At 43.2% G+C, this 18,592-nt stretch overlaps 1 protein-coding gene across 3 annotated transcripts in view; it reads left to right on the forward strand.

The window, feature by feature from the left end:
• LOC147632871 (uncharacterized) overlaps positions 1-18,592 on the forward strand; it is a 117,804-nt gene that overhangs the window by 40,501 nt on the left and 58,711 nt on the right. For all 3 annotated transcript variants that reach the window (XR_015267241.1, XM_086807775.1, XM_086807776.1), the window contains exons 3-7: positions 396-530; positions 753-808; positions 8,578-8,691; positions 8,782-8,891; positions 9,084-9,211. Coding sequence is in view for 2 of the 3 variants with exons in the window: in XM_086807775.1 (XP_086663901.1) it covers positions 396-530; positions 753-808; positions 8,578-8,691; positions 8,782-8,891; positions 9,084-9,211 (543 nt within the window). In the remaining variant the exon portion in view is untranslated. The remainder of the gene's footprint in view (positions 1-395; positions 531-752; positions 809-8,577; positions 8,692-8,781; positions 8,892-9,083; positions 9,212-18,592) is intronic.

An 18,592-nucleotide genomic window follows, 5' to 3' on the forward strand; every position in this document is an offset into this window, starting at 1 on the left:
AATTGAACACCTGGGAGGTTGCCTTTTTTTTTTTCCTCTAAGTACAGTTGTGTTCTGAAAATCAAAAGATAAAGAGTGATGAAGTGGAATTATTAGAAGGGCTTGGGTGTTGTGCATCAATGGAAAGTAGCCGTGATGTTTTTGTGATGTTGTGAATGAATCAACAAGCTACATTACTGTTACCTTAATGTTTGAATCATAAGTGTGATGCCTCTAAGATTTCCTCGATTTCCTCTCTTTCATGTTGCATATTATGGGTGTGGAATCATGAATGTGTTTTTTTTTGCATGTTAGGTTTTTGAGCCTCTAAGTGAGCTACTCTTGAGTATTCCTGGCGTTGACGAAGTGTATGGATGTGGATGGGTTCTGATTGGGCCTTTTTACCATTTTGATAGGATATTCAATATTTTATGAACAAAGTGGTGGACACAACATGGACAAAACAAATCACCTTTGAGAACTTTGCAGAATATGCAATTCAACGGGAAAACGAACTTGTGGATACATTCAAGGGACTGGACCAAAGGAAGGTACCTTAGATAAAAGTGACCCTGATAGATAAGTTTGAATTGAAAGTGGAAGATTTGACTATCTTGATTATAACTCCACAATCTACTCAAGGAATCCAAAGTACTTGATTTTTGCATTCATATGGAATGGGATGACTTATTTGGTGCCGTGTACCTGTAATTTCTCCGGCCTGTTACGCTCTTGGACTTGCTGTATAAACTGACTAAAAATCTGGCAAGTAGACTGGATACATAACTGTCAACGAAATGAAGACAGCAATTCGGAAATATAAATTCAGGTGAGCCTTTCTCTCTCTCTTTTTACATGAAGTTTTATCTATTACAAGATCAGCTTTGTAAAAAGGCCGTCAGATATACTTTTGGGCTTTAAAGCGAGTTTGCATTAACTGTCATGGGGTTTATAGGAACTGTATGTGAGTGTTCTTAATATGAGATTTTGAGCACAGATCTATTTGTGAGAAGAAAAAGGGTTTTGCCAATACTTAACAAATCCCAGATTTTGTAAATCATGATGCATGACATTACTAGAGAAGACTAGTAAAAGAAGACCTAGTTTGCTTGTGCCAATATATAGGGGCCTTTTGTCCCCAGCTGAGTTCGTAGTCTGTTAAAATATGATAGTTTTCTAGGATGGAAGCCGGCATGTCATGCATGCGGTCATGTCTAACATTAATATACACATTTTACATGCATTATAGAGAAAGGGGATTGAAGACAAAGAAAGAGGATGGGTCATCCCTTTGGTTGGATCCTTGATTATTGAATGCTTTCAATCTAGACTTTGCAAGTGGTCTATGAGACCAGAAACAAAATTAAAAGAATCTGAAAAGGTAAGGCTTTTTGAGACCCCATTTGCGCCATTATTTTATTTTGCAAAGTTCTCCTAAGAAGCAGAAGTCCTTTTGTTGGGAGACTTTAATTCTCGGGCAACAGGGAATAGGTATGGACATATGCCTTCTCGGGGAGATGCCATTATGGTGTCAGAGATTTGACTTGGTTGAAATGGGCCTCTAGAGGGCCAACCGAGAGATGCACAATGCAACAACATATGGTAGACACTTCTTGGAGATGGGGTCTATGCACAAGTTGGTTATGTATAACGGAGTGTCTAGATGGCCACAATCAGACAACCTTACGTGTTTCCTATATAGCGGATTACCTCTTGGGGTCTCCTGCTCTCATACCATGTTGGGTATTCGGAGTGTCTGTTTGTGTACTAGCTTGTGTTCGTGTGTGAACAGCCCTTATATGTGTGTGTAAACACTCACTTATGTGAGTATGCGTGTAAGTGCGTGTGAACCATCTCTTGTAGCCACTTATGTGTGTATGTGATAAGCAGTGATGTCATGGGCACTTGCCATTTGTCATTGCCCCAATGTGTGTGGTGTCAAAAGGTAAGGCTCCAAAAGCCTATAAATTTTAAAAGCATTGTACTCTTTGAAGCATTTACCATCATTAATCAAAGTATACTTGAGTCATGCAATCACTAAGCTCCTCCCCTTCAGTTTGTCACATCTCTTACTATCTCTTTACTACACTCATCACATGTACTTGTTTAAGGCTCCATAGCTGTTGGTCTTCTAACCCTAAATACAGACAAGTGGTATCAGAGCTCCCAGGTTCACCTTCTGCTGTCTGCCAGCTGAGCGCTTGCCACCAAAATTGGGCGGCGCTAGTCCTGGGCGCACCGCCGCCGCCCAGCCCATTGGTGGCGGCACTAATGCGGAGCATTCCACAACCACCACACCAGTCTGTGCTCAGCTGCTCCACCCTTGTTCCGCCAGTGGGGGACTACGCCACTGCCTGGCAGCCAACATCTGGAGCTGCTGCTCATCGCCATCCAATGACCTGCATTGTAGTTGATCCTTGAACCAGCTCCGCAGCACCTCTACTCCACTCCCTCTGTATTGGACCTACTGAGCCCTTTTTCTCTCCACCTTTGCCCTGCAACACATCCTCTGGAAAAGCGTGCACCACGGTGGCGTTACCAGTATCTGCAGTTCCTTCACTTGTTGAAAGATTCTCAGGAAGTGGATTCCCCACATGGCAAACAAAGATGCAATTGCTCCTTATGTGGGAAGGAGTATGGGAGGTTGTTTCCAAGGATGAAGAAGCTCCATCAGGCACGGAATTGAAATTGTGGAAGCAACACAACTCGAGATCCATCACGATATAGGTCTCGGGCATGCAAACTCATTGGTACATCATGTTGATTTCAAGTCCACAACAAAGAAGATCTTAGAAAAGCTGGAAGGTATTTGTGGCAGTAAAATTACAAACTTAGAAGTATTTCTTAAGCTTAAATTTTATGATCTCAAGATGAATGACAATGAAGAATTAAGTGCCACCTTGCCAAGTTTTACTCACTATTACGACAGCTCACTAGTCTAAAGTTTGAGTTGGATGATGAAGACAAAATGGTAGCCCTCACAAAGAGTGTGCAGGATGTTACTTGGTTTCAGTAGTCACTTGAAATCGTGCATTTAGCTTCAACAACATTTGAAGACATGGTGGCTTTGCTGATTGAAAAGGATCATAAGATTAAAGAAAGAGAGCCATTGAGTAGCAACCTTGAGTACGATAAGGCTCTTTGAGGAGTTTAAAATTGGAAGGTAAATAATAAGAAGCTGAGGTGTAAATACTGCAATCGGTTGGGACATAAAGAAAACCAACATTTTCAAGAAAATGGAGAAAGAACAAGAAAAGTACCATACCAATCTTGATACAGAGGACGACAGAAGTGAAGAAGAACCCAGTGACGACATCGGCAAGATTAGCGCAACAACAACACAAGTCTCCCTCAATGATGACCATTGGTAGGATTATACATAGCAGTACCAGGCATAATTAGAAGTGAACATTATAGTTTCCGAAGAGCCCAACCACCCTTTTTTTCACTGCACGGTGAAGGGTGGGTTGGAGGATCCAGCTAATCATGAGATCGATAGTATCTATTTTATCTATAAGATTCCTAAAATTCCTTAATTACACATTAATATTCACTAATTATTCCCTATTCGTGATTAGCACGGATGAAGAGCTCTAAAGGTCTAATTTCAGTTTTGAATTAATAGAGCACTTGGCTTTTATCCCTCACGTGACTTGACTCGCAAGGCGTGATGCAGGGGACAGAGGAGCCGCTTCTGTGATCTTGTCGGCTACTTTTTCCTCCTCGGCAGCTACTGGAGCACAAGCACCACTGGCACTTGCTTCTGCGGCTCCACCACCGCCACCAAGGAATTTCATAGAGTTTTACCAAGGTGTCCCACGCCTCCTTGGGGGACTTGGCATCCTGTATGTGCCCAATCATGGTGTCCTGTATACTGATAGAGAGCCAATACATAACTTTTCTGGCTCCTTGGTTCCAATCCTTGAACTCTTTCACATCTGCAGCAGTTGGATTGATCTCCGGTATCTCCGGTGCCTCTTCATGTTCACCTTCTATGTAGTCCCAGTAACCCTTTCCCATCGGGAAATTTGTCAACCTGAATCTCCAAGCATGGAAGTTGTTCTTGTCAAGCTTCTCAGCAACAATCTGGTTTATGCCATCATTTGACATCTTGCCAGACACACAAATTTACCAGAAACAGCGGGTGGATAGGTATACTCATTGAGCAACCAAGACAAGGCAGAAAATGTGACAGGTTTCTATGACTGGGATTTGAATGAGACTCCATGTGAAGAAGCCATAGGACACACCTTCCATTCTACTTTGACCATTTTCCTCTTCTTTGACTATCTTCACAATCATAACAAAAACAAGCAACAATGAAGCAACCCAGTCTCTAGTTTCACCATGAGTCATGGGACTTTATTGCGCTAAATAATTCTTGACCACCATTGGTCATTGCCAATCAAATGAAGCGGGTCTTGGTGCATGACTCCACAAAGCAAAGCCATGGGCCCTCTTTCCTTATACATGCCCAACCAAGTCATAACCCTCAAGATTAGGCCTCGTATATCAACCATTTTGACTCCCACATTACACTACATTTAGCCTTGATATGCTTCGTAACTCAAGGCAACATTCTTCGAAGCATGTGGATTCTTGCCACCAACATCACTTCTTATCACATACACACATAAATGGCTACAAGAGGTGGTTCACATGCACGCACTGACACACATACTTATATAAGTGAGTGTTTACACACACATATAAGGGCTGTTCACACACAGACACAAGCAGGTACACAAACACAGACTCTGAATACCCAACCATCCCCCCTTCAAAGCGAAGGTGGTGAGACCCATACGGAAGAAAAGTTGCTAACCACCTACCCCATCCACAGTGCCTAAGAGCTAGACTCACCATCTACACCTCCCGTACTATGGTCACAAAGTCTCTCCTATCAGGGTAAGATGGAGTGTAGGGAAGCCAACACTTTGTCACCCCCCTGACTAATACAAACATATAAAAGAAAGAACACACACGGAAAACATACGGGATTATTACATCTCATTTTGGTGGACATCCCGGGCATAGAACCCATGACTTAACACATAAAAGGAAGAGAGCTTTTAAAAACCCAATCATAGGTTTCCTAGTATGCACCTTAATACGATCGTTCTCACATAAGAATGAGAGAAAGCCTTATGCTCTGATACCAATGTAACTCGCCCGGGAAGCGTGGGAGTGGGTGTGTATCGCTTTGTCCATGAGCACAATTAAACATTTTGGCACTTAACCACAACCATTAAACAATCCACAAAGCTGAAAATAAAAATTGCACAACTGACACCTCATAGAGGCAAGAATGGGATGACCCCCCCACCCCTGAGGGCCTTACTCTCCCCATGGGAGATGCCGGATTATCCATATACAATCATAAACATGTCCTTCATCCAATATGGCTATCCAACATGTCCTTCCATAGGCGCAACCTGTAAACCAGCCCATGTGGCTCATCCATGAACTCATAAACCTGTATAACAGCCTGTATGTCGCATCCATGAGCGCCAAAACCTGTAACCCAGCCCATGTGGTTCATCCATGAGCGCATAAACTAGTATCACAGCCTGTATATCGCATAAAACCAGAAGTTTCAGCAAGCTTTAGGACTATTTTGCTGAAAAACAGCCATCCTTTTCAGCTTCCAAAAATTTGCTTGAAGCTTAAACTCGCCCAAGAGATAGCTCTCTCATATTCAAATAAGCAAGAAAATGCTACAATGCCATGTGTAGAGTTGAATTGACAAGTGTGAGGACACTTGTCTCACTTTTATCCTCTTATCTGCTACATGTCCCTTATCCAAAGGCCAAAAATTCCTTAATCTTCGGCTCTAAAAACATCCTAGATGATAGCTAATGTCACAATGGCGCTTTGGCAATACTTGATCTTTGTGAATTCTGGAGGTAATGACGCGAACGGAAATTCCATCGGAGATTGCCAAAAATAGCAACTTTCCCTAAAATTTAGGAGATGATCTCTTTGTGCTCCACCACATGTGAAATACATGTAAGCACCACGTAGAAACCTGTTTCATTCCTTGATCTCTCCCAAGTCCTCAAGAGTTCGCCATATACATACTTTCCATTTGACACTTGAGCTCCAAAGCCCATTTTTGGGTCCAAGAAACCGTCTGGAGTGCCTGGACCATGCTACGAACACTTGGTCCTCTATACTGGATAATCCCCCATTCCCAAAGCTTGTACATTCTTGATCTTTTGGGCATCCAAAGCCCTTCCACACACATGAATTCTGGAGATGCCCAAAATGGTGGTTGGACCCGTTGTAACTCGCGGCGAGTGCCCGGGGGACTGGGCCTTTGACACACTTGTTGATACCATCAATGCATATTAAAACATTAAAACAGGGCCACAGACTTAACATATATCCATCATCACTTTGCATGAAACATAAAAGCTGGACAAAACATCCACAAATGCTGAAAGTGGAGCTTGCACGTGTGACACCGCATAGAGGCTGGGATGGGCTGACCCCCCCCCCCCCCCTTGGAGTATTTTATTACCAAAGGAGAATAATATCACCTACAAGCTTTGAGGGCCTTACTCTCCCCACGGGAGATGCCGGATTATCCATATAAAAATGCCATAACACAACCCAACACGAGGCAACCGAGCCGGAACACAGGCTGTAGAAATGCTGAACCAACAATATAATCCATATACCTCCGTGTGGGTACTGATTCTTCCCGAAAAACCATGGGTCTTCATGCAATAGAGTTGGTAGAGCAAGTACAACTCTCCATTCAGCCGGTATAGCATGTACTGTGGTTGATACAATAGGTATAGTGGTTGGTACAGCGAGCAATAGGTACAAATGCTGGTACAATACGTAGTAGGTACAATGCTGGTACAATAGGTACAATGTTGGTACAAATGTTGGTACAGTAGGTACAATAGGTACAAATGCTGGTACAATAGGTACAATGTTGGTACAATAGGTACAAATGCTGGTATAGTAGGTACAACGAGCAGTAGGTACAAATGTTGGTACAATAGGTACGGTAGGTACAGTGGCTGGTACAAGTAGTACAAAAGCTGGTACAACCGGTACAATGGTTGGTACAATAGGTACAATAAGTCAAGGACTGATATAGCCAGTATTGTGGTTGGTACAGTAGGTACAAGGGCTGGTACAAACAAGTACAATGGCTAGAAATCATAATAAATGATTAAATACCCTTGCCTTCAGTATTTTTTCACGATGGAAGCCTCCAAAACAGTCTCCAACAGCTGGTATTCTTCATGGGCAGCCTTCAAGAGAGAGAGAAAGAGAGTAGCCATTATTAGGGCAGCCTGTAACGGTGGTAGAGGCCAGTGTGCATCAAGAGAGCCTTCATTAATGACGAGAGAGGGCTCCAATTTATAGATTAGGGCCTCCCATGAGCCAAAATGGCTACAATGACAAGTGGAGAGCCACACAATAGCTGGAGTGACAAGTGTGAGGCCACTCATCTCACTTTGATCCACTTTCTGAGACAAGTGTGAGGCCACTTGTCTCACTTTGATCCACTTTCTTGCCACATGTCCCAATTTAAGAGATGGGTTCTCCCATAATCTTTACCTCTAAAAATATCCCAACTAGTAGACATTCTGTCATAGGCACTTAGCCAACTCTTGGTATCTGCGCAGTTCCAGATGTAATGACGCGAATAGAATTTCCATCAGAGTCGAGCCAAAAATAGCAACTCTCCTAAATTTTAGGAGTGTGGTCCTTTGTATTCTAGGATAATCCCCCATTCCCAAAGCTTGTACTTTCCAAATATTTAGACATCCTGGAGTCCACCAGACTCCTTTCATACGGGGAAATGCCGAGGCTGGTGACACCTGTAGTGAGTAGTGGTGGTTGAAAGCCTGGACGCTCGATAGCCCAATTTCAAGGCAAGATGATCTTTGGATGGCTTGAGAAGGTTTGGTTCTTGTATTGAGTGGTTTTTCCATATCCGGCCATGCATAGGATAGGAGGAGGTATTCTTATGACACATTGTACTTGGTCCAAATGTATGGCCAAACGTTTTGGAGTCTGGAAGCTGCACAGATTACAGAGGTGAAGGTTTGATTCTAATCTTTACATTGTCCATTCTGTCTGTTTCAGAGAACTTAAATTTCCAACCGAATAATAATCACTACAAGGAATGCTGCCACAATGTGAGCTTGTGGTTTTAATTTGAAGACGCTTGAAATGTTTTACAAATATGTGCACAGTTTGACTTATTGTGTAACTTAATCATACAAAAACAGTATCAGAGGTATAAAAGTGGCAATTATGTGCTTGGACTTTTTAAGACTGGAAGGTCTGAAATAAGACTCTTTACCAAAACGTTGTTGTAGCATAAGAGAGGTCTTCTGTGGGGGCGATGAAATTTTACCATTTTTCTCAGCTCATTGAAGGGTGAATATTCTTTGAATCAAAATTCTAGCTCTCTTTGCAAGCACCTTGTCAAGTTTGATAAAGCATTGTGTGTAATGAGTTATAAATGTAAGCATGTTTTTGTTTGTTGTGATTGTGTCCAAGTTATGATCTTAATTGACAAGATTGATTAAGTGTAATACTGTCTTTCCTTTTGGAATGAGAGCATAGGCTTGCAGACAAGGATATCGAAAAAATGGTCAGCAGATTCCATGTAAGAGGAGGCATTTCAAGGTCACGGGGCTTTTACCATGATGGCCAAGTGTTAGATTTTGCGGAGTTCAGGTTTTGTTTGGTTATTTACTTCAACAGCGTACGGCCTCCTGGTTTGTTCTGCTTGGCTTTTGACATAATGAGTGTATCGTTTATTGATAGGGAACTTCTGATGCTTTCAAGTCTAAAAGACTTGAGGGATCCCTTTGAAATCTGGGGAAGAGCTGTAATTGATCTTGGCGATGTTGATACCTCATTTCCTTTGTCCGTTGGTATTTTGTTTTTCATAAATCTCATGTTTTTTAATTAGACTTTTCAAAAAGCAATGTATGCTTGGCTAGTATTGCTCATAAATGCTAAGAAAGGGGGCGTTTCTTCGATCTAAAGATTGCTTCAATGTGTTACACTTCAACGGAGATTTTGTCTCCAAAATTAACTAGCTGTTTCTCAACCCCATTTTGTAGGAAGGTATTACAAGATGGGACAATTAGGTCAGCGCAGACCAAAGCAGAAGGTTTTAAGACATCTTGTTGCTGGGGCTGCCTCTGCTGCTTTATCTAGAACAGTGGTAGCTCCACTTGAATGTGTGAAGGTATTGTGATTTTTAACTGAGCATGTCTTTATGTTGATAGAATTCAATAGTTGACTATAAAAACATTGTAGGGTAATGAGATTAAGCACAATTTCTAGTGTGAGACACTGGTGGGGAACTCTCACAATAATGTGGATATTTTGTCTCTGTGTCATGGATAATCCTGTTTAATTTGCAAGAAACTCCTCATTCTTTGTAAGCCCTATTAGTTAGCAACTTCGTGTTATCGTGTTTAGCAATGTATTGTTCTTTTAAAGTGATCATTCATAGTGCAACCATCCATCGATGTATCATTGGGTGTTTGTGTGTGACTCAGTACAAGAAGACACGATGTTGTGTTTCTCGAGGTTCTATCCATGGTGAATTCCGATTGTGTGTGTGCACGTCTGTGGGTGCGTGCATATGTGTGCGCCCTTTGGTTTTTACCAAAAAAAAAAGAGTGTGACTGACCATTCATAGATATATCATTGAGTGTGTGTGTGTGGTCGGGTGTGTGTGTGTGTGTGTGTTTTTGTGTGTGTTGGCATGGTGTTGAGCTTGGTTGCTCGTTTATCTGCTGGTCTGCTCGCAAACTTCTCGTGCCTGCTGGCTGTCGACCTGTTCCTATTTGACATCAACCTGTTCCTGTTGGCGCTGCTTCCTACCTGCAAGCTGACGCTGAACCTACCCGCCTGCTGCTGGTGCTAAATCCTACCCACCTCCTGCTGGCCATTCGCCTGTTCTTCCGGTCCATCGTCCTCGTTACCCGCCTGTTGGCAGTTGCCTGTACTTGCTGGCTGTCGAATGCTTCTGCTGCTGGCTGGCCTCCCCTGCCTCCCCTTTGCTGGAAGGTTTCTTAGTCGCCGCTTCTGGTTCTGCCCATCCTCAGTTCTTGTGTGTATGTGTGTGTTGTGATCATTGGTTGCCCTCTGTCTCTTCGTCCCTGCTGTGTGTGTGTGTGTGGTTTCGTAGTGTGAGCTGCTGACCTGTGCGACCTTCGCCTGTGCGCCTGTGCAACCTTCGCTTGTGTGTGCCTGTGCGAGCTGCTACCTGTGTGGCCTTCACCTGTTCGCCTGTGTGTGCCTGTGCCACCTGCACGCCTCTGACTTGCGACCTATGACCTGTCGAGCTGCGGCTTGTGTGTTTGATGTGCGACCTGCTGTGCACCTGCATCCTCTGTCCTGCGACCCCTCTGATCTGCAGCATCTCCCGTCTTCTACTTCCTTTCATTTCTCTTCTCTGTACATCCCTTTCTGAGTGTGTGTGTGTGTGTGTGTGAGAGAGAGAGAGGGTCTGTGTACAGTGAAGCTCAGAATGGAATCCTATGCACAGTGAAGCTTCTTGGTGGTTCCTCTGAAGTTCTCCATGTTTATGGTAGATCTAAGAAGATGAAAGCTTCAGGTGTCTCAACCTCAGACCTTAGCAATCATTCCTTTGATGATTCAGCTGTGCAGCGTTTTGCAAACATTTTACAGGAAGGTTTCTCAGAGATTAAGCGTGCATGGGCAGACAATCCGCTACCATCTTTCACAGTCAATATTCCTGGCGAGGCTTTGATCGCTTGAGTTCTAGGTTTGGCCGAGAAGGCGGTTGTCTTGTTCTTCCTGGGTCGTATGCCAGCTGCGCCCGATGAATGGTAAGCAGTTGTGAGGGCTGATCCATTATATGAACAAACCCAAACACTGCTACTTGCAAATTTTGCGCATGAGCCTGGAAATGCGAGTGATTCAGATGCTATGGTTAATGTTGAGCATGGCTATGCCGGGAGCCAGGCAACCATGTTTGTGGAACCTTAAGAGTTGTTGCTTCCATTACAAAACATGTAATATGTATATACCACTTAGATGTTTGACATATAATGTACAAGGCGTCTGTCAAATAAATAAATGGAGGCTGGTTTGGGCTTACATACATAGAACTCAACCGCACATAGTTTGCTTGCAAGAACACAACCAACATTCCTTTGCTTGGAGGGAAGGTTGCTTTGCAGGTTTTCGTATCTTTTATGCTGGTAATCATGCTTTTTCTGGTGCTACCATTTTGGTTAGGCATGAGCTAGAGCCTCAACTAGCCTATAATGATTCTCAAGGCAGATGGATGATCATTCAATGTATGGTGAATGGTGAAATATAACTGTATATGCTTCGCAAACATCTGCAACTCCGCAACAATTGCAAGCATATCCATGGGTCACAAATGCTTTTTTATGTGGGGACCTCAATAATTCACCAGAGTATGAAGACAATAACTCTCACATATCACACATGATTGCTTTTGAGAAAAGGACATAGCAAAATGTACTTCGAAGCACGAAAACGTGTCACTTGTGGAAGCATCTAATGCCTACCCAAAAAGGATATATCTTCCATCACAATGCAGTGAATGACTACTGGGCCAGATTGGATTGATGGTATATGCTAAATGCAGATGAGTGTGATGCCTTTACTTGCACTATGTCCATAGACTTCTCTATGCAAACTTCAAATCAGGCAAAATGTGTTGATTGCAAAATCAACAATACAATTATTGATAGAGTATAGTCAATATAGGAGACTGGATGCTTAGGAGCAGAGCAAGGTGACCTTCTAGAGGCCCAAAATTACTTGAAGCGCAATGATACCAGATACTAGGAAACTTCAAAAATGGCAAATTAGGGCAAGACAAAAATATCTCAAGGATAAAGGTTTCTCTTCAAAAGTCTTCTTTAAGAATTTGTATACTCTTCCAGGTAGAGTCAATCCATTCATAGACACAGAAAGGACAATGTGCAATGGACTCCAAATAAACATCACTTAGAGACACAAGTATTGAACCTTTTTGCTGCCCCTACACAGCCATCGCAGCAAACCCTACATGCACGTCATGTTCTTTTTTGCAGTAGGTTAACCAAATTGTTACACCTCAGAAAGCGTTGGAAATGGAAGTGTCTTTTACAGAGGAAGAGTTGCATGATGCCCTGCGTGGTTTAGGGAAATCGAAATCTCCTAGCTGGGATGGGTTTACAGTAGAGTTCTTTCTTGAGTATTGGGATTCACTCAAAAATGAAGTACTTTATATGATTAATATTTGTTGCCACTGTGGTGTGCTCCCAGGTTCTTGGAAGCAAGGGCTCGTGCATTTGCTCCCTAAAAAACAACTATGTCATAAACTTACAGATTGGAGACCCATCATCCTTATGCCTATCATTTACAAGCTAGTTGCTAAACTGCTGGTCAAGAGATTGAAATATGTCCTTCATGATGGGCTGCACCCTTCTCAATATGGATTTGTGTCTAGGCGACAAATCATGGATAACATTGCAAACGCCTACATAGGCATTAAATATGCTAAATACATGAATCAAGATGTACTCATAATGCAAATAGATATTGAAAAGGTGTTTCACACAGTTCAATGGCAATTCATAGCTCAAGTAATGGTGGACATAATGGGTTTTGGTCCAAAAATGAGGAATACCGTATATTGGCTGTACGAGGAAGGGACAACCCAATGTATTATTGGAAATGAACTCTCTACTCCATGGAAGCTTGGATGATCCATGAGACATGGATGTCCGCTGAGTGCCTTGCTTTATGCGATACCTACTCATGGATAACATTGCTCTTGTACATGGACAATTGGATTGTAGAAGGGAGGCTACATGGTATTGACATTAAAGGAGCTAGTCAATTTGTTAGTCGAGCGTATGCAGATTATTCCTTCTTCTTTCCTAGGAGCACACGACATGATGTCAATGCAATCATTGAAGCGTTGAAGCTATATGGATTAGCTGTTGGATTGAAGATTAATTTTGCTAAGTTGAAGCTGTTGCCTCTTAAAGAATGTGACTAGCATTCCATTCTTTGGCCAGGTTTCATATTGCCTCCAGACAGGATACTAAGGCATCTTGGATATCCTATCGGATGGAAAGTGTCTCTCAAGCAAGAAAGGCAATGGGTTATGGATAAGTTGAATCACAAGATTGAGTATTGGAAACTGTCGACATGGCCATTGCATGTACGGCTGCGTATTGTCATCATGGTCTACGTTCAGTTCCACTTGCCTCTTGTGCCTTGGTCAAATAAGGATATTGACAGTTTCATATCCAAAGCTTTAGAATGTTTATGGTGGACAAAAACAGATATGGAGGCTGTTAGATTGCTCAAAAAAGAACTTGTATGCACTTCCAAAATGCATGGAGGCTTAAATATACTCAGTATTCGCTACCATGTCATTGCAAGAAAGGCAACTCTACCTTTTGAATTCCTTCACCAAAAGCAAACCTTGGACTTTTGATGCTGGCACATCTGATTGCGACAATGAAAATAAAAGCTTTTGGGGATTGGATAGTTTCCCACCAACGTGTCATATTTGGAAGATTTGAAGGCCAGATCTTGAACAGCCCTTATTCCACCATGCTTATACATGAGTGGCAAATGCTTCTTTGTCATCTTTCTTGGCCGGGAAGACCTCTAGATAGAGGCAACTCTTTGTGAAAATGTCACATGCACTCTGCACTCAGTGCATGGTGACAAGATGGCTCATCATCAACAGTGCAACATTTGTACATTATTAGAACCCAGTAGGATGATATTTGTCGTATGCCGTGACCCCATTGTACATCCTCAGTCCAGGATAAGTCACGCACGAGCTATGTCAGCCTTAGCGGGTTAGTCAGTCAGTCAAGTCCCTTAACCCACTTGGAGAGAATCATTCATGCATGTAGAGTCAGTAGAAGCCTTAGGGTTTGCATCAGAAAGCACTCTGCATCCTGCATAATATGCATTCATATGCTTGTGCATCATTTAGAACATCTCAGAAGCCTTGGGGAGTTTACTAGGATTTATCTAGTATTTTTCCCATATATTATGGTATTTATTTAGCATTTATTGTCATTTATAAATATAAAATTTATTAAATAAATGACCAGCCAACTTGACCAGCCCCTAGTTGGTATAAATAGGCTTGGATAGGGCTTAGACATTCATTCAGTCTTCAGAAAGCTAGGCGCCTTGATCCTCAGCATTAGGAGCATTCCGCCTTCAGCCTAGACTAATCCATCCCTCTTGAAGCTTGTGCGTTTGCTTCTCCAGCCTTTGAGGACCAGGGTTTGCTTCAGTCAGCAGTCTTACACAGCAGTTCAGCAGCAGTACAGTCCCTACAGTCATAAGGCGCAGCCAATCAGTACCTTAACGCAGCAGTTCAGTCCCTACAGCCATAGGCGCCTGCATACAGCACCCCTCCAGGCCCCAAGACAGCAGTTTACGCTCTGCGTTTGAGCCCATATCACCAGCAGCCGCTATTCAATCCGTACAGACCTGCGTTTGTGATCTACAGCCCTACAGTCTGCGTTTCAGCCCTACAGTTTGCAGATCTACAGCAGTTTTCAGTATTGCAACAGTACCCCGCCTTCTGTGCATCATCCATACATGCTACAATCATCTGGTGAAGGTAACATATCATTCATAAGCATTTTCAGCATATCTACATAGCTTAGAACAGTCCACCGCAGTCCTTTCTCAGCCTCAGGTGTGCAGCCCTTCCTCATGCCCTTGGGAAGAGTGCATAGGCTCGAGATCAGTTCATCGAGGTGTTTCTACAGCCGTGTATAGTCCAGCCAGGCTTCCGATCCTCCGAGATCTTGCGTTTGGCTTATTTACAGCAGCCCACAGTCATTCTCTCTAAAGTAATAAAGCAAATACTATCTCGTTATCGGGAGATAGGGGGCCCTTCGTGGGTAACTTGGGACCCAATCTAGTGTACAGTTCTCATATCTCTCTCTCATATCTCTTTAAAGTTTGAAGTATTAAAGTGGATTGCTAAACTCACGAAACTCAGGTTACAGAAGACGGTGTGAGCATTTGTGTGACAAGATCCTCCAATACAAAGACTTCCGCTGCATATTACAGAAAAGAAAGTATTCATTGGAGTAGGGCTTTTTAGCACTCATTGACTGCACTACAACCCAAAAAAGAATTATTCCTCTCCAACTTTGGTGTACACTTAGTTGATGATGTTGTTGATGCTCAAGGCAATGTATCCTCCTTTCCGCAAGTTGTCAGAAGATACAATCGGTGTATGCATCACATGCATGTATGGCATGAAGTAATTTCTATATTGCAAGATTTTCAGCCAGTGCCTCCACTTGAGGAGGAGGAAAGATTAAGAGACTGGACATTCAATAGGTAGCTTCCAAGTTACTCTCCTTTCTCTTTCCATCACCTCACGGCAGCTAGAGCTTATAAAATTATGCTCCCTCCATCTTGGATACAAACACATGCAAATGAGTTGTTGTTGGGTTTTATGCTGTGTATGCACCCAAAGGAGTGCTAGTGATCATCAGTAGGTTACTGGGGCACTTTTTACTTCAGTTAGTGGAGGTTTTTTCCCCCCAGTTTAGTTCAGTTTCACTTATATGCAGTTTATAAGTGTTTTGGTCCACCCGACACATTTATGGCCGGACATGTGAACACTTATCTTTTAGGGTCACTATCATGTGGCTATTGTACTTCACTTTTTGATCATTGAGGCATACTGAAGTCGTGTTCACTCTTCTCTTGGTTTCCATGCTTGCTTGAACCTGTGTAAACCCTAACCCTAACCCTCCATTGTCTTCAATTGGTATCAGAGCATTGAAGCTCTGCCTTGCACTGCCCGTACACTGCGCCGTACAAGTACTGTTGCTGTCCGTACATCTGTGCGCCGTACAGCAGCTTCAGTACCTTCTGCCCGTACTTCTGAGCGCCGTACAGCTGTGCGCCTGCTGCCCGTACACCCATTGTGCGCCGCCTTCAGCTACAGCTGTGCGCCTGCTGCCCGTACATCCAGACTGCGCCGCCTACAACTTCTGTACCTGGTCGCCTTCAGTCGGGTACTGCACGTCGCCTACAACTACTGTACTGCGCCGCCTTCAGCCCGTACAGTCAAGCGCAGCCACCATCACCTGCTGCCCGTACACTTGCTTCCGTACCAGGCGACTGTACCTGGCGACTGTACACACCTGGCGACTGCACCTGACGTGCCTGACGTGAACCTGCTCGCCCAACACAATACTGGACCTGCCCGTACAGTAAGCGCTACCTGCACAGTACTTCGACCTACATCAGTCCTGTGAAGTACAGTAATCTGTACTTGCACTTTGGTGATCAGTACCTGCAGAAATACCACAAGCTACACAGTCATTCAGTGGTAAGCATTAAAATTCAGTTTTTGGGCATTTTTATTTTCTCTGTGAAAATATACAGGCACAACAGACAGATTTTCTAGCAAGGAAATATACAGGTTTTTTGCACAGTTTGGGTGCAGCAAATTTGGGTATTTTTGGGGCATTTTGGCATTGTGTACGCCATTTGCTGCTCTACTCAGTCATTGGTGCATTGAGTTGCACATTCAGAGGATTGAGAGTGCAGGCAGATTTGGGTGAACTGTATTCAGTGGAGTACAGTTATTATCAGGGTTTCTGCTATTGGGTTTTTTGGTAAACAGGTACAACATTGTGCGTAAAGCATAATGGCAAATCAACAGCAAAGTGATGTATTCACATATTTGTCTAAGGAAGACAAATTGGATGGCACGAACTACTCCTTGTGGAGTTTTATGCTGAAAAATGTGCTTGTGGCAAAAGGTCTTTGGGATTTTGTTAGTGGTGATGAACCACGTCCAGGTCCATTGGCTCCAGAGACTCCTCCCCAAGGGGGTGCTCGTGGACGAGGACAACAGGTACAGGCTCCAGGACAGCCATTGCCTGTTCAGAGAACAAATGCTCAAAAGACATGGGATGCCAGGGATGCACAAGCTTTGTCACTCATTGCATTGTCAGTTCAGAGGTCCATTATACCTCATATTCGTTCAGCTGGCTCTTCACAGAATGCATGGGTGACTTTGGAGCAGATGTATGCTGCTCGTAATGAGGCTAGGATCTCATTTTTGAAAAGAGAGCTGGAAAATCAGAAAATGAATGAAGGAGATGATATGTCTAGCCACTTAAACAAGCTGCAGGATTTGAGAGAGCAACTCATCAATGTGGATGAGATTATTCCTGAGACACAGCTTGTGTCCACCATCTTGCACTCTTTGCCAAGATCTTACTTGGCTTTCCATACCTCTTTGAACCTCAGCATGAGGAATGCTGTTGAACCCCTCAAGTATCAGGAACTTGTTGCTCTCTTATTACAAGAGGAGCAAATGAGGAAGAATATGAATATGAACACAAATGCTGAACAAGCATTTACTACAGGTCAAAAGGGGAAAGGAAAATCTCAGCCAAAGAGTGCAAATCAAAATTCAGGTGATGGTGGTTCTTCACACAGAAATTCAGCAGCCAAATGAGCCAGAAGCTGAACCAAATATGGGACAGCTGGCACCACAGGTCAGACATATACCTAGATGGTATTTGAGGACATTATAGGACAGCCATTTAGAGGGTCCTCTTGCTGGTCGTACTCGTAGGGAAACAAGGACCAATGAGCATGCACACATCATGGATTTGAATCTGGTTATGGCAGCCAGTTTACAGGATGATGATGAGCCTGATTCATTTGTGGATGCACGAGATAATGTGCATTGGAACAAAGCCATGCAAGATGAGATTGATTCTATTAAAAAGAATCAAACATGGGATTTGGTTGATCTGCCCAAAGGCAAGAAAGCCATTGGTACTAAATGGGTCTATAAGTTGAAAAGACATGCAGATGGATCCATTGACAGGTACAAAGCCCGTCTAGTTGGAAAGGGCTATGCACAGAAGAAGGGCATTGATTATGAGGAGACATTTGCTCCTACATCCCGTATGTCGACACTTAGGTGTGTCATTGCATTGGCTGCACATTGTGGTTGGGTTGTTCACCAGTTGGACATAAAGACTGCATTCCTACATGGGGACCTCGAGGAGGAAGTTTATGTATTTCAGCCCATGGGATTTGCAGAACATGGTCATGAGGGGAAAGTATGCAGGCTGAAAAAGGCCTTGTATGGTTTGAAACAAGCTCCACGAGCTTGGTATGCAAAAATAGATGCTTTTCTACTCACTCAGGGATTTGTGAACAGTCCATCAGAGGCCACTTTGTATGTGAAGAAAGAAGAGACAGATCTGCTGGTCATCAGTCTTTATGTGGATGATCTCTTGCTCATGGGATCAAATGATGACAAAATTGCAGCTTTTAAGGAGATACTGCAACAGACATTTGACATGTCTGACTTTTTTTTTTTTTTTTTCCGGAAAAAAGTTCCTTCTATTAGTTAATGAGAAAACGCCATAAGGCTACAAAGCTCACCTCGCAAGGAGGGATAAAAAATGAACTCCTGAGCTCCACCCCCGTGGCTGGCCGCTCTCTGGGGGGGGCTACCTAGTAGTACATGTGGGAGGTGAGAAAAGCCAAACTGGAGGCCTGTAGTGCCAAGTGACATCCTCGCCCCTCGCGGTGA

This window comes from Cibotium barometz, chromosome 13, assembly GCF_041138505.1.
Source record: "Cibotium barometz isolate CiBa-2024 chromosome 13, ASM4113850v1, whole genome shotgun sequence".
In the NCBI taxonomy this organism is placed as follows: Eukaryota; Viridiplantae; Streptophyta; class Polypodiopsida; order Cyatheales; family Cibotiaceae; genus Cibotium; species Cibotium barometz.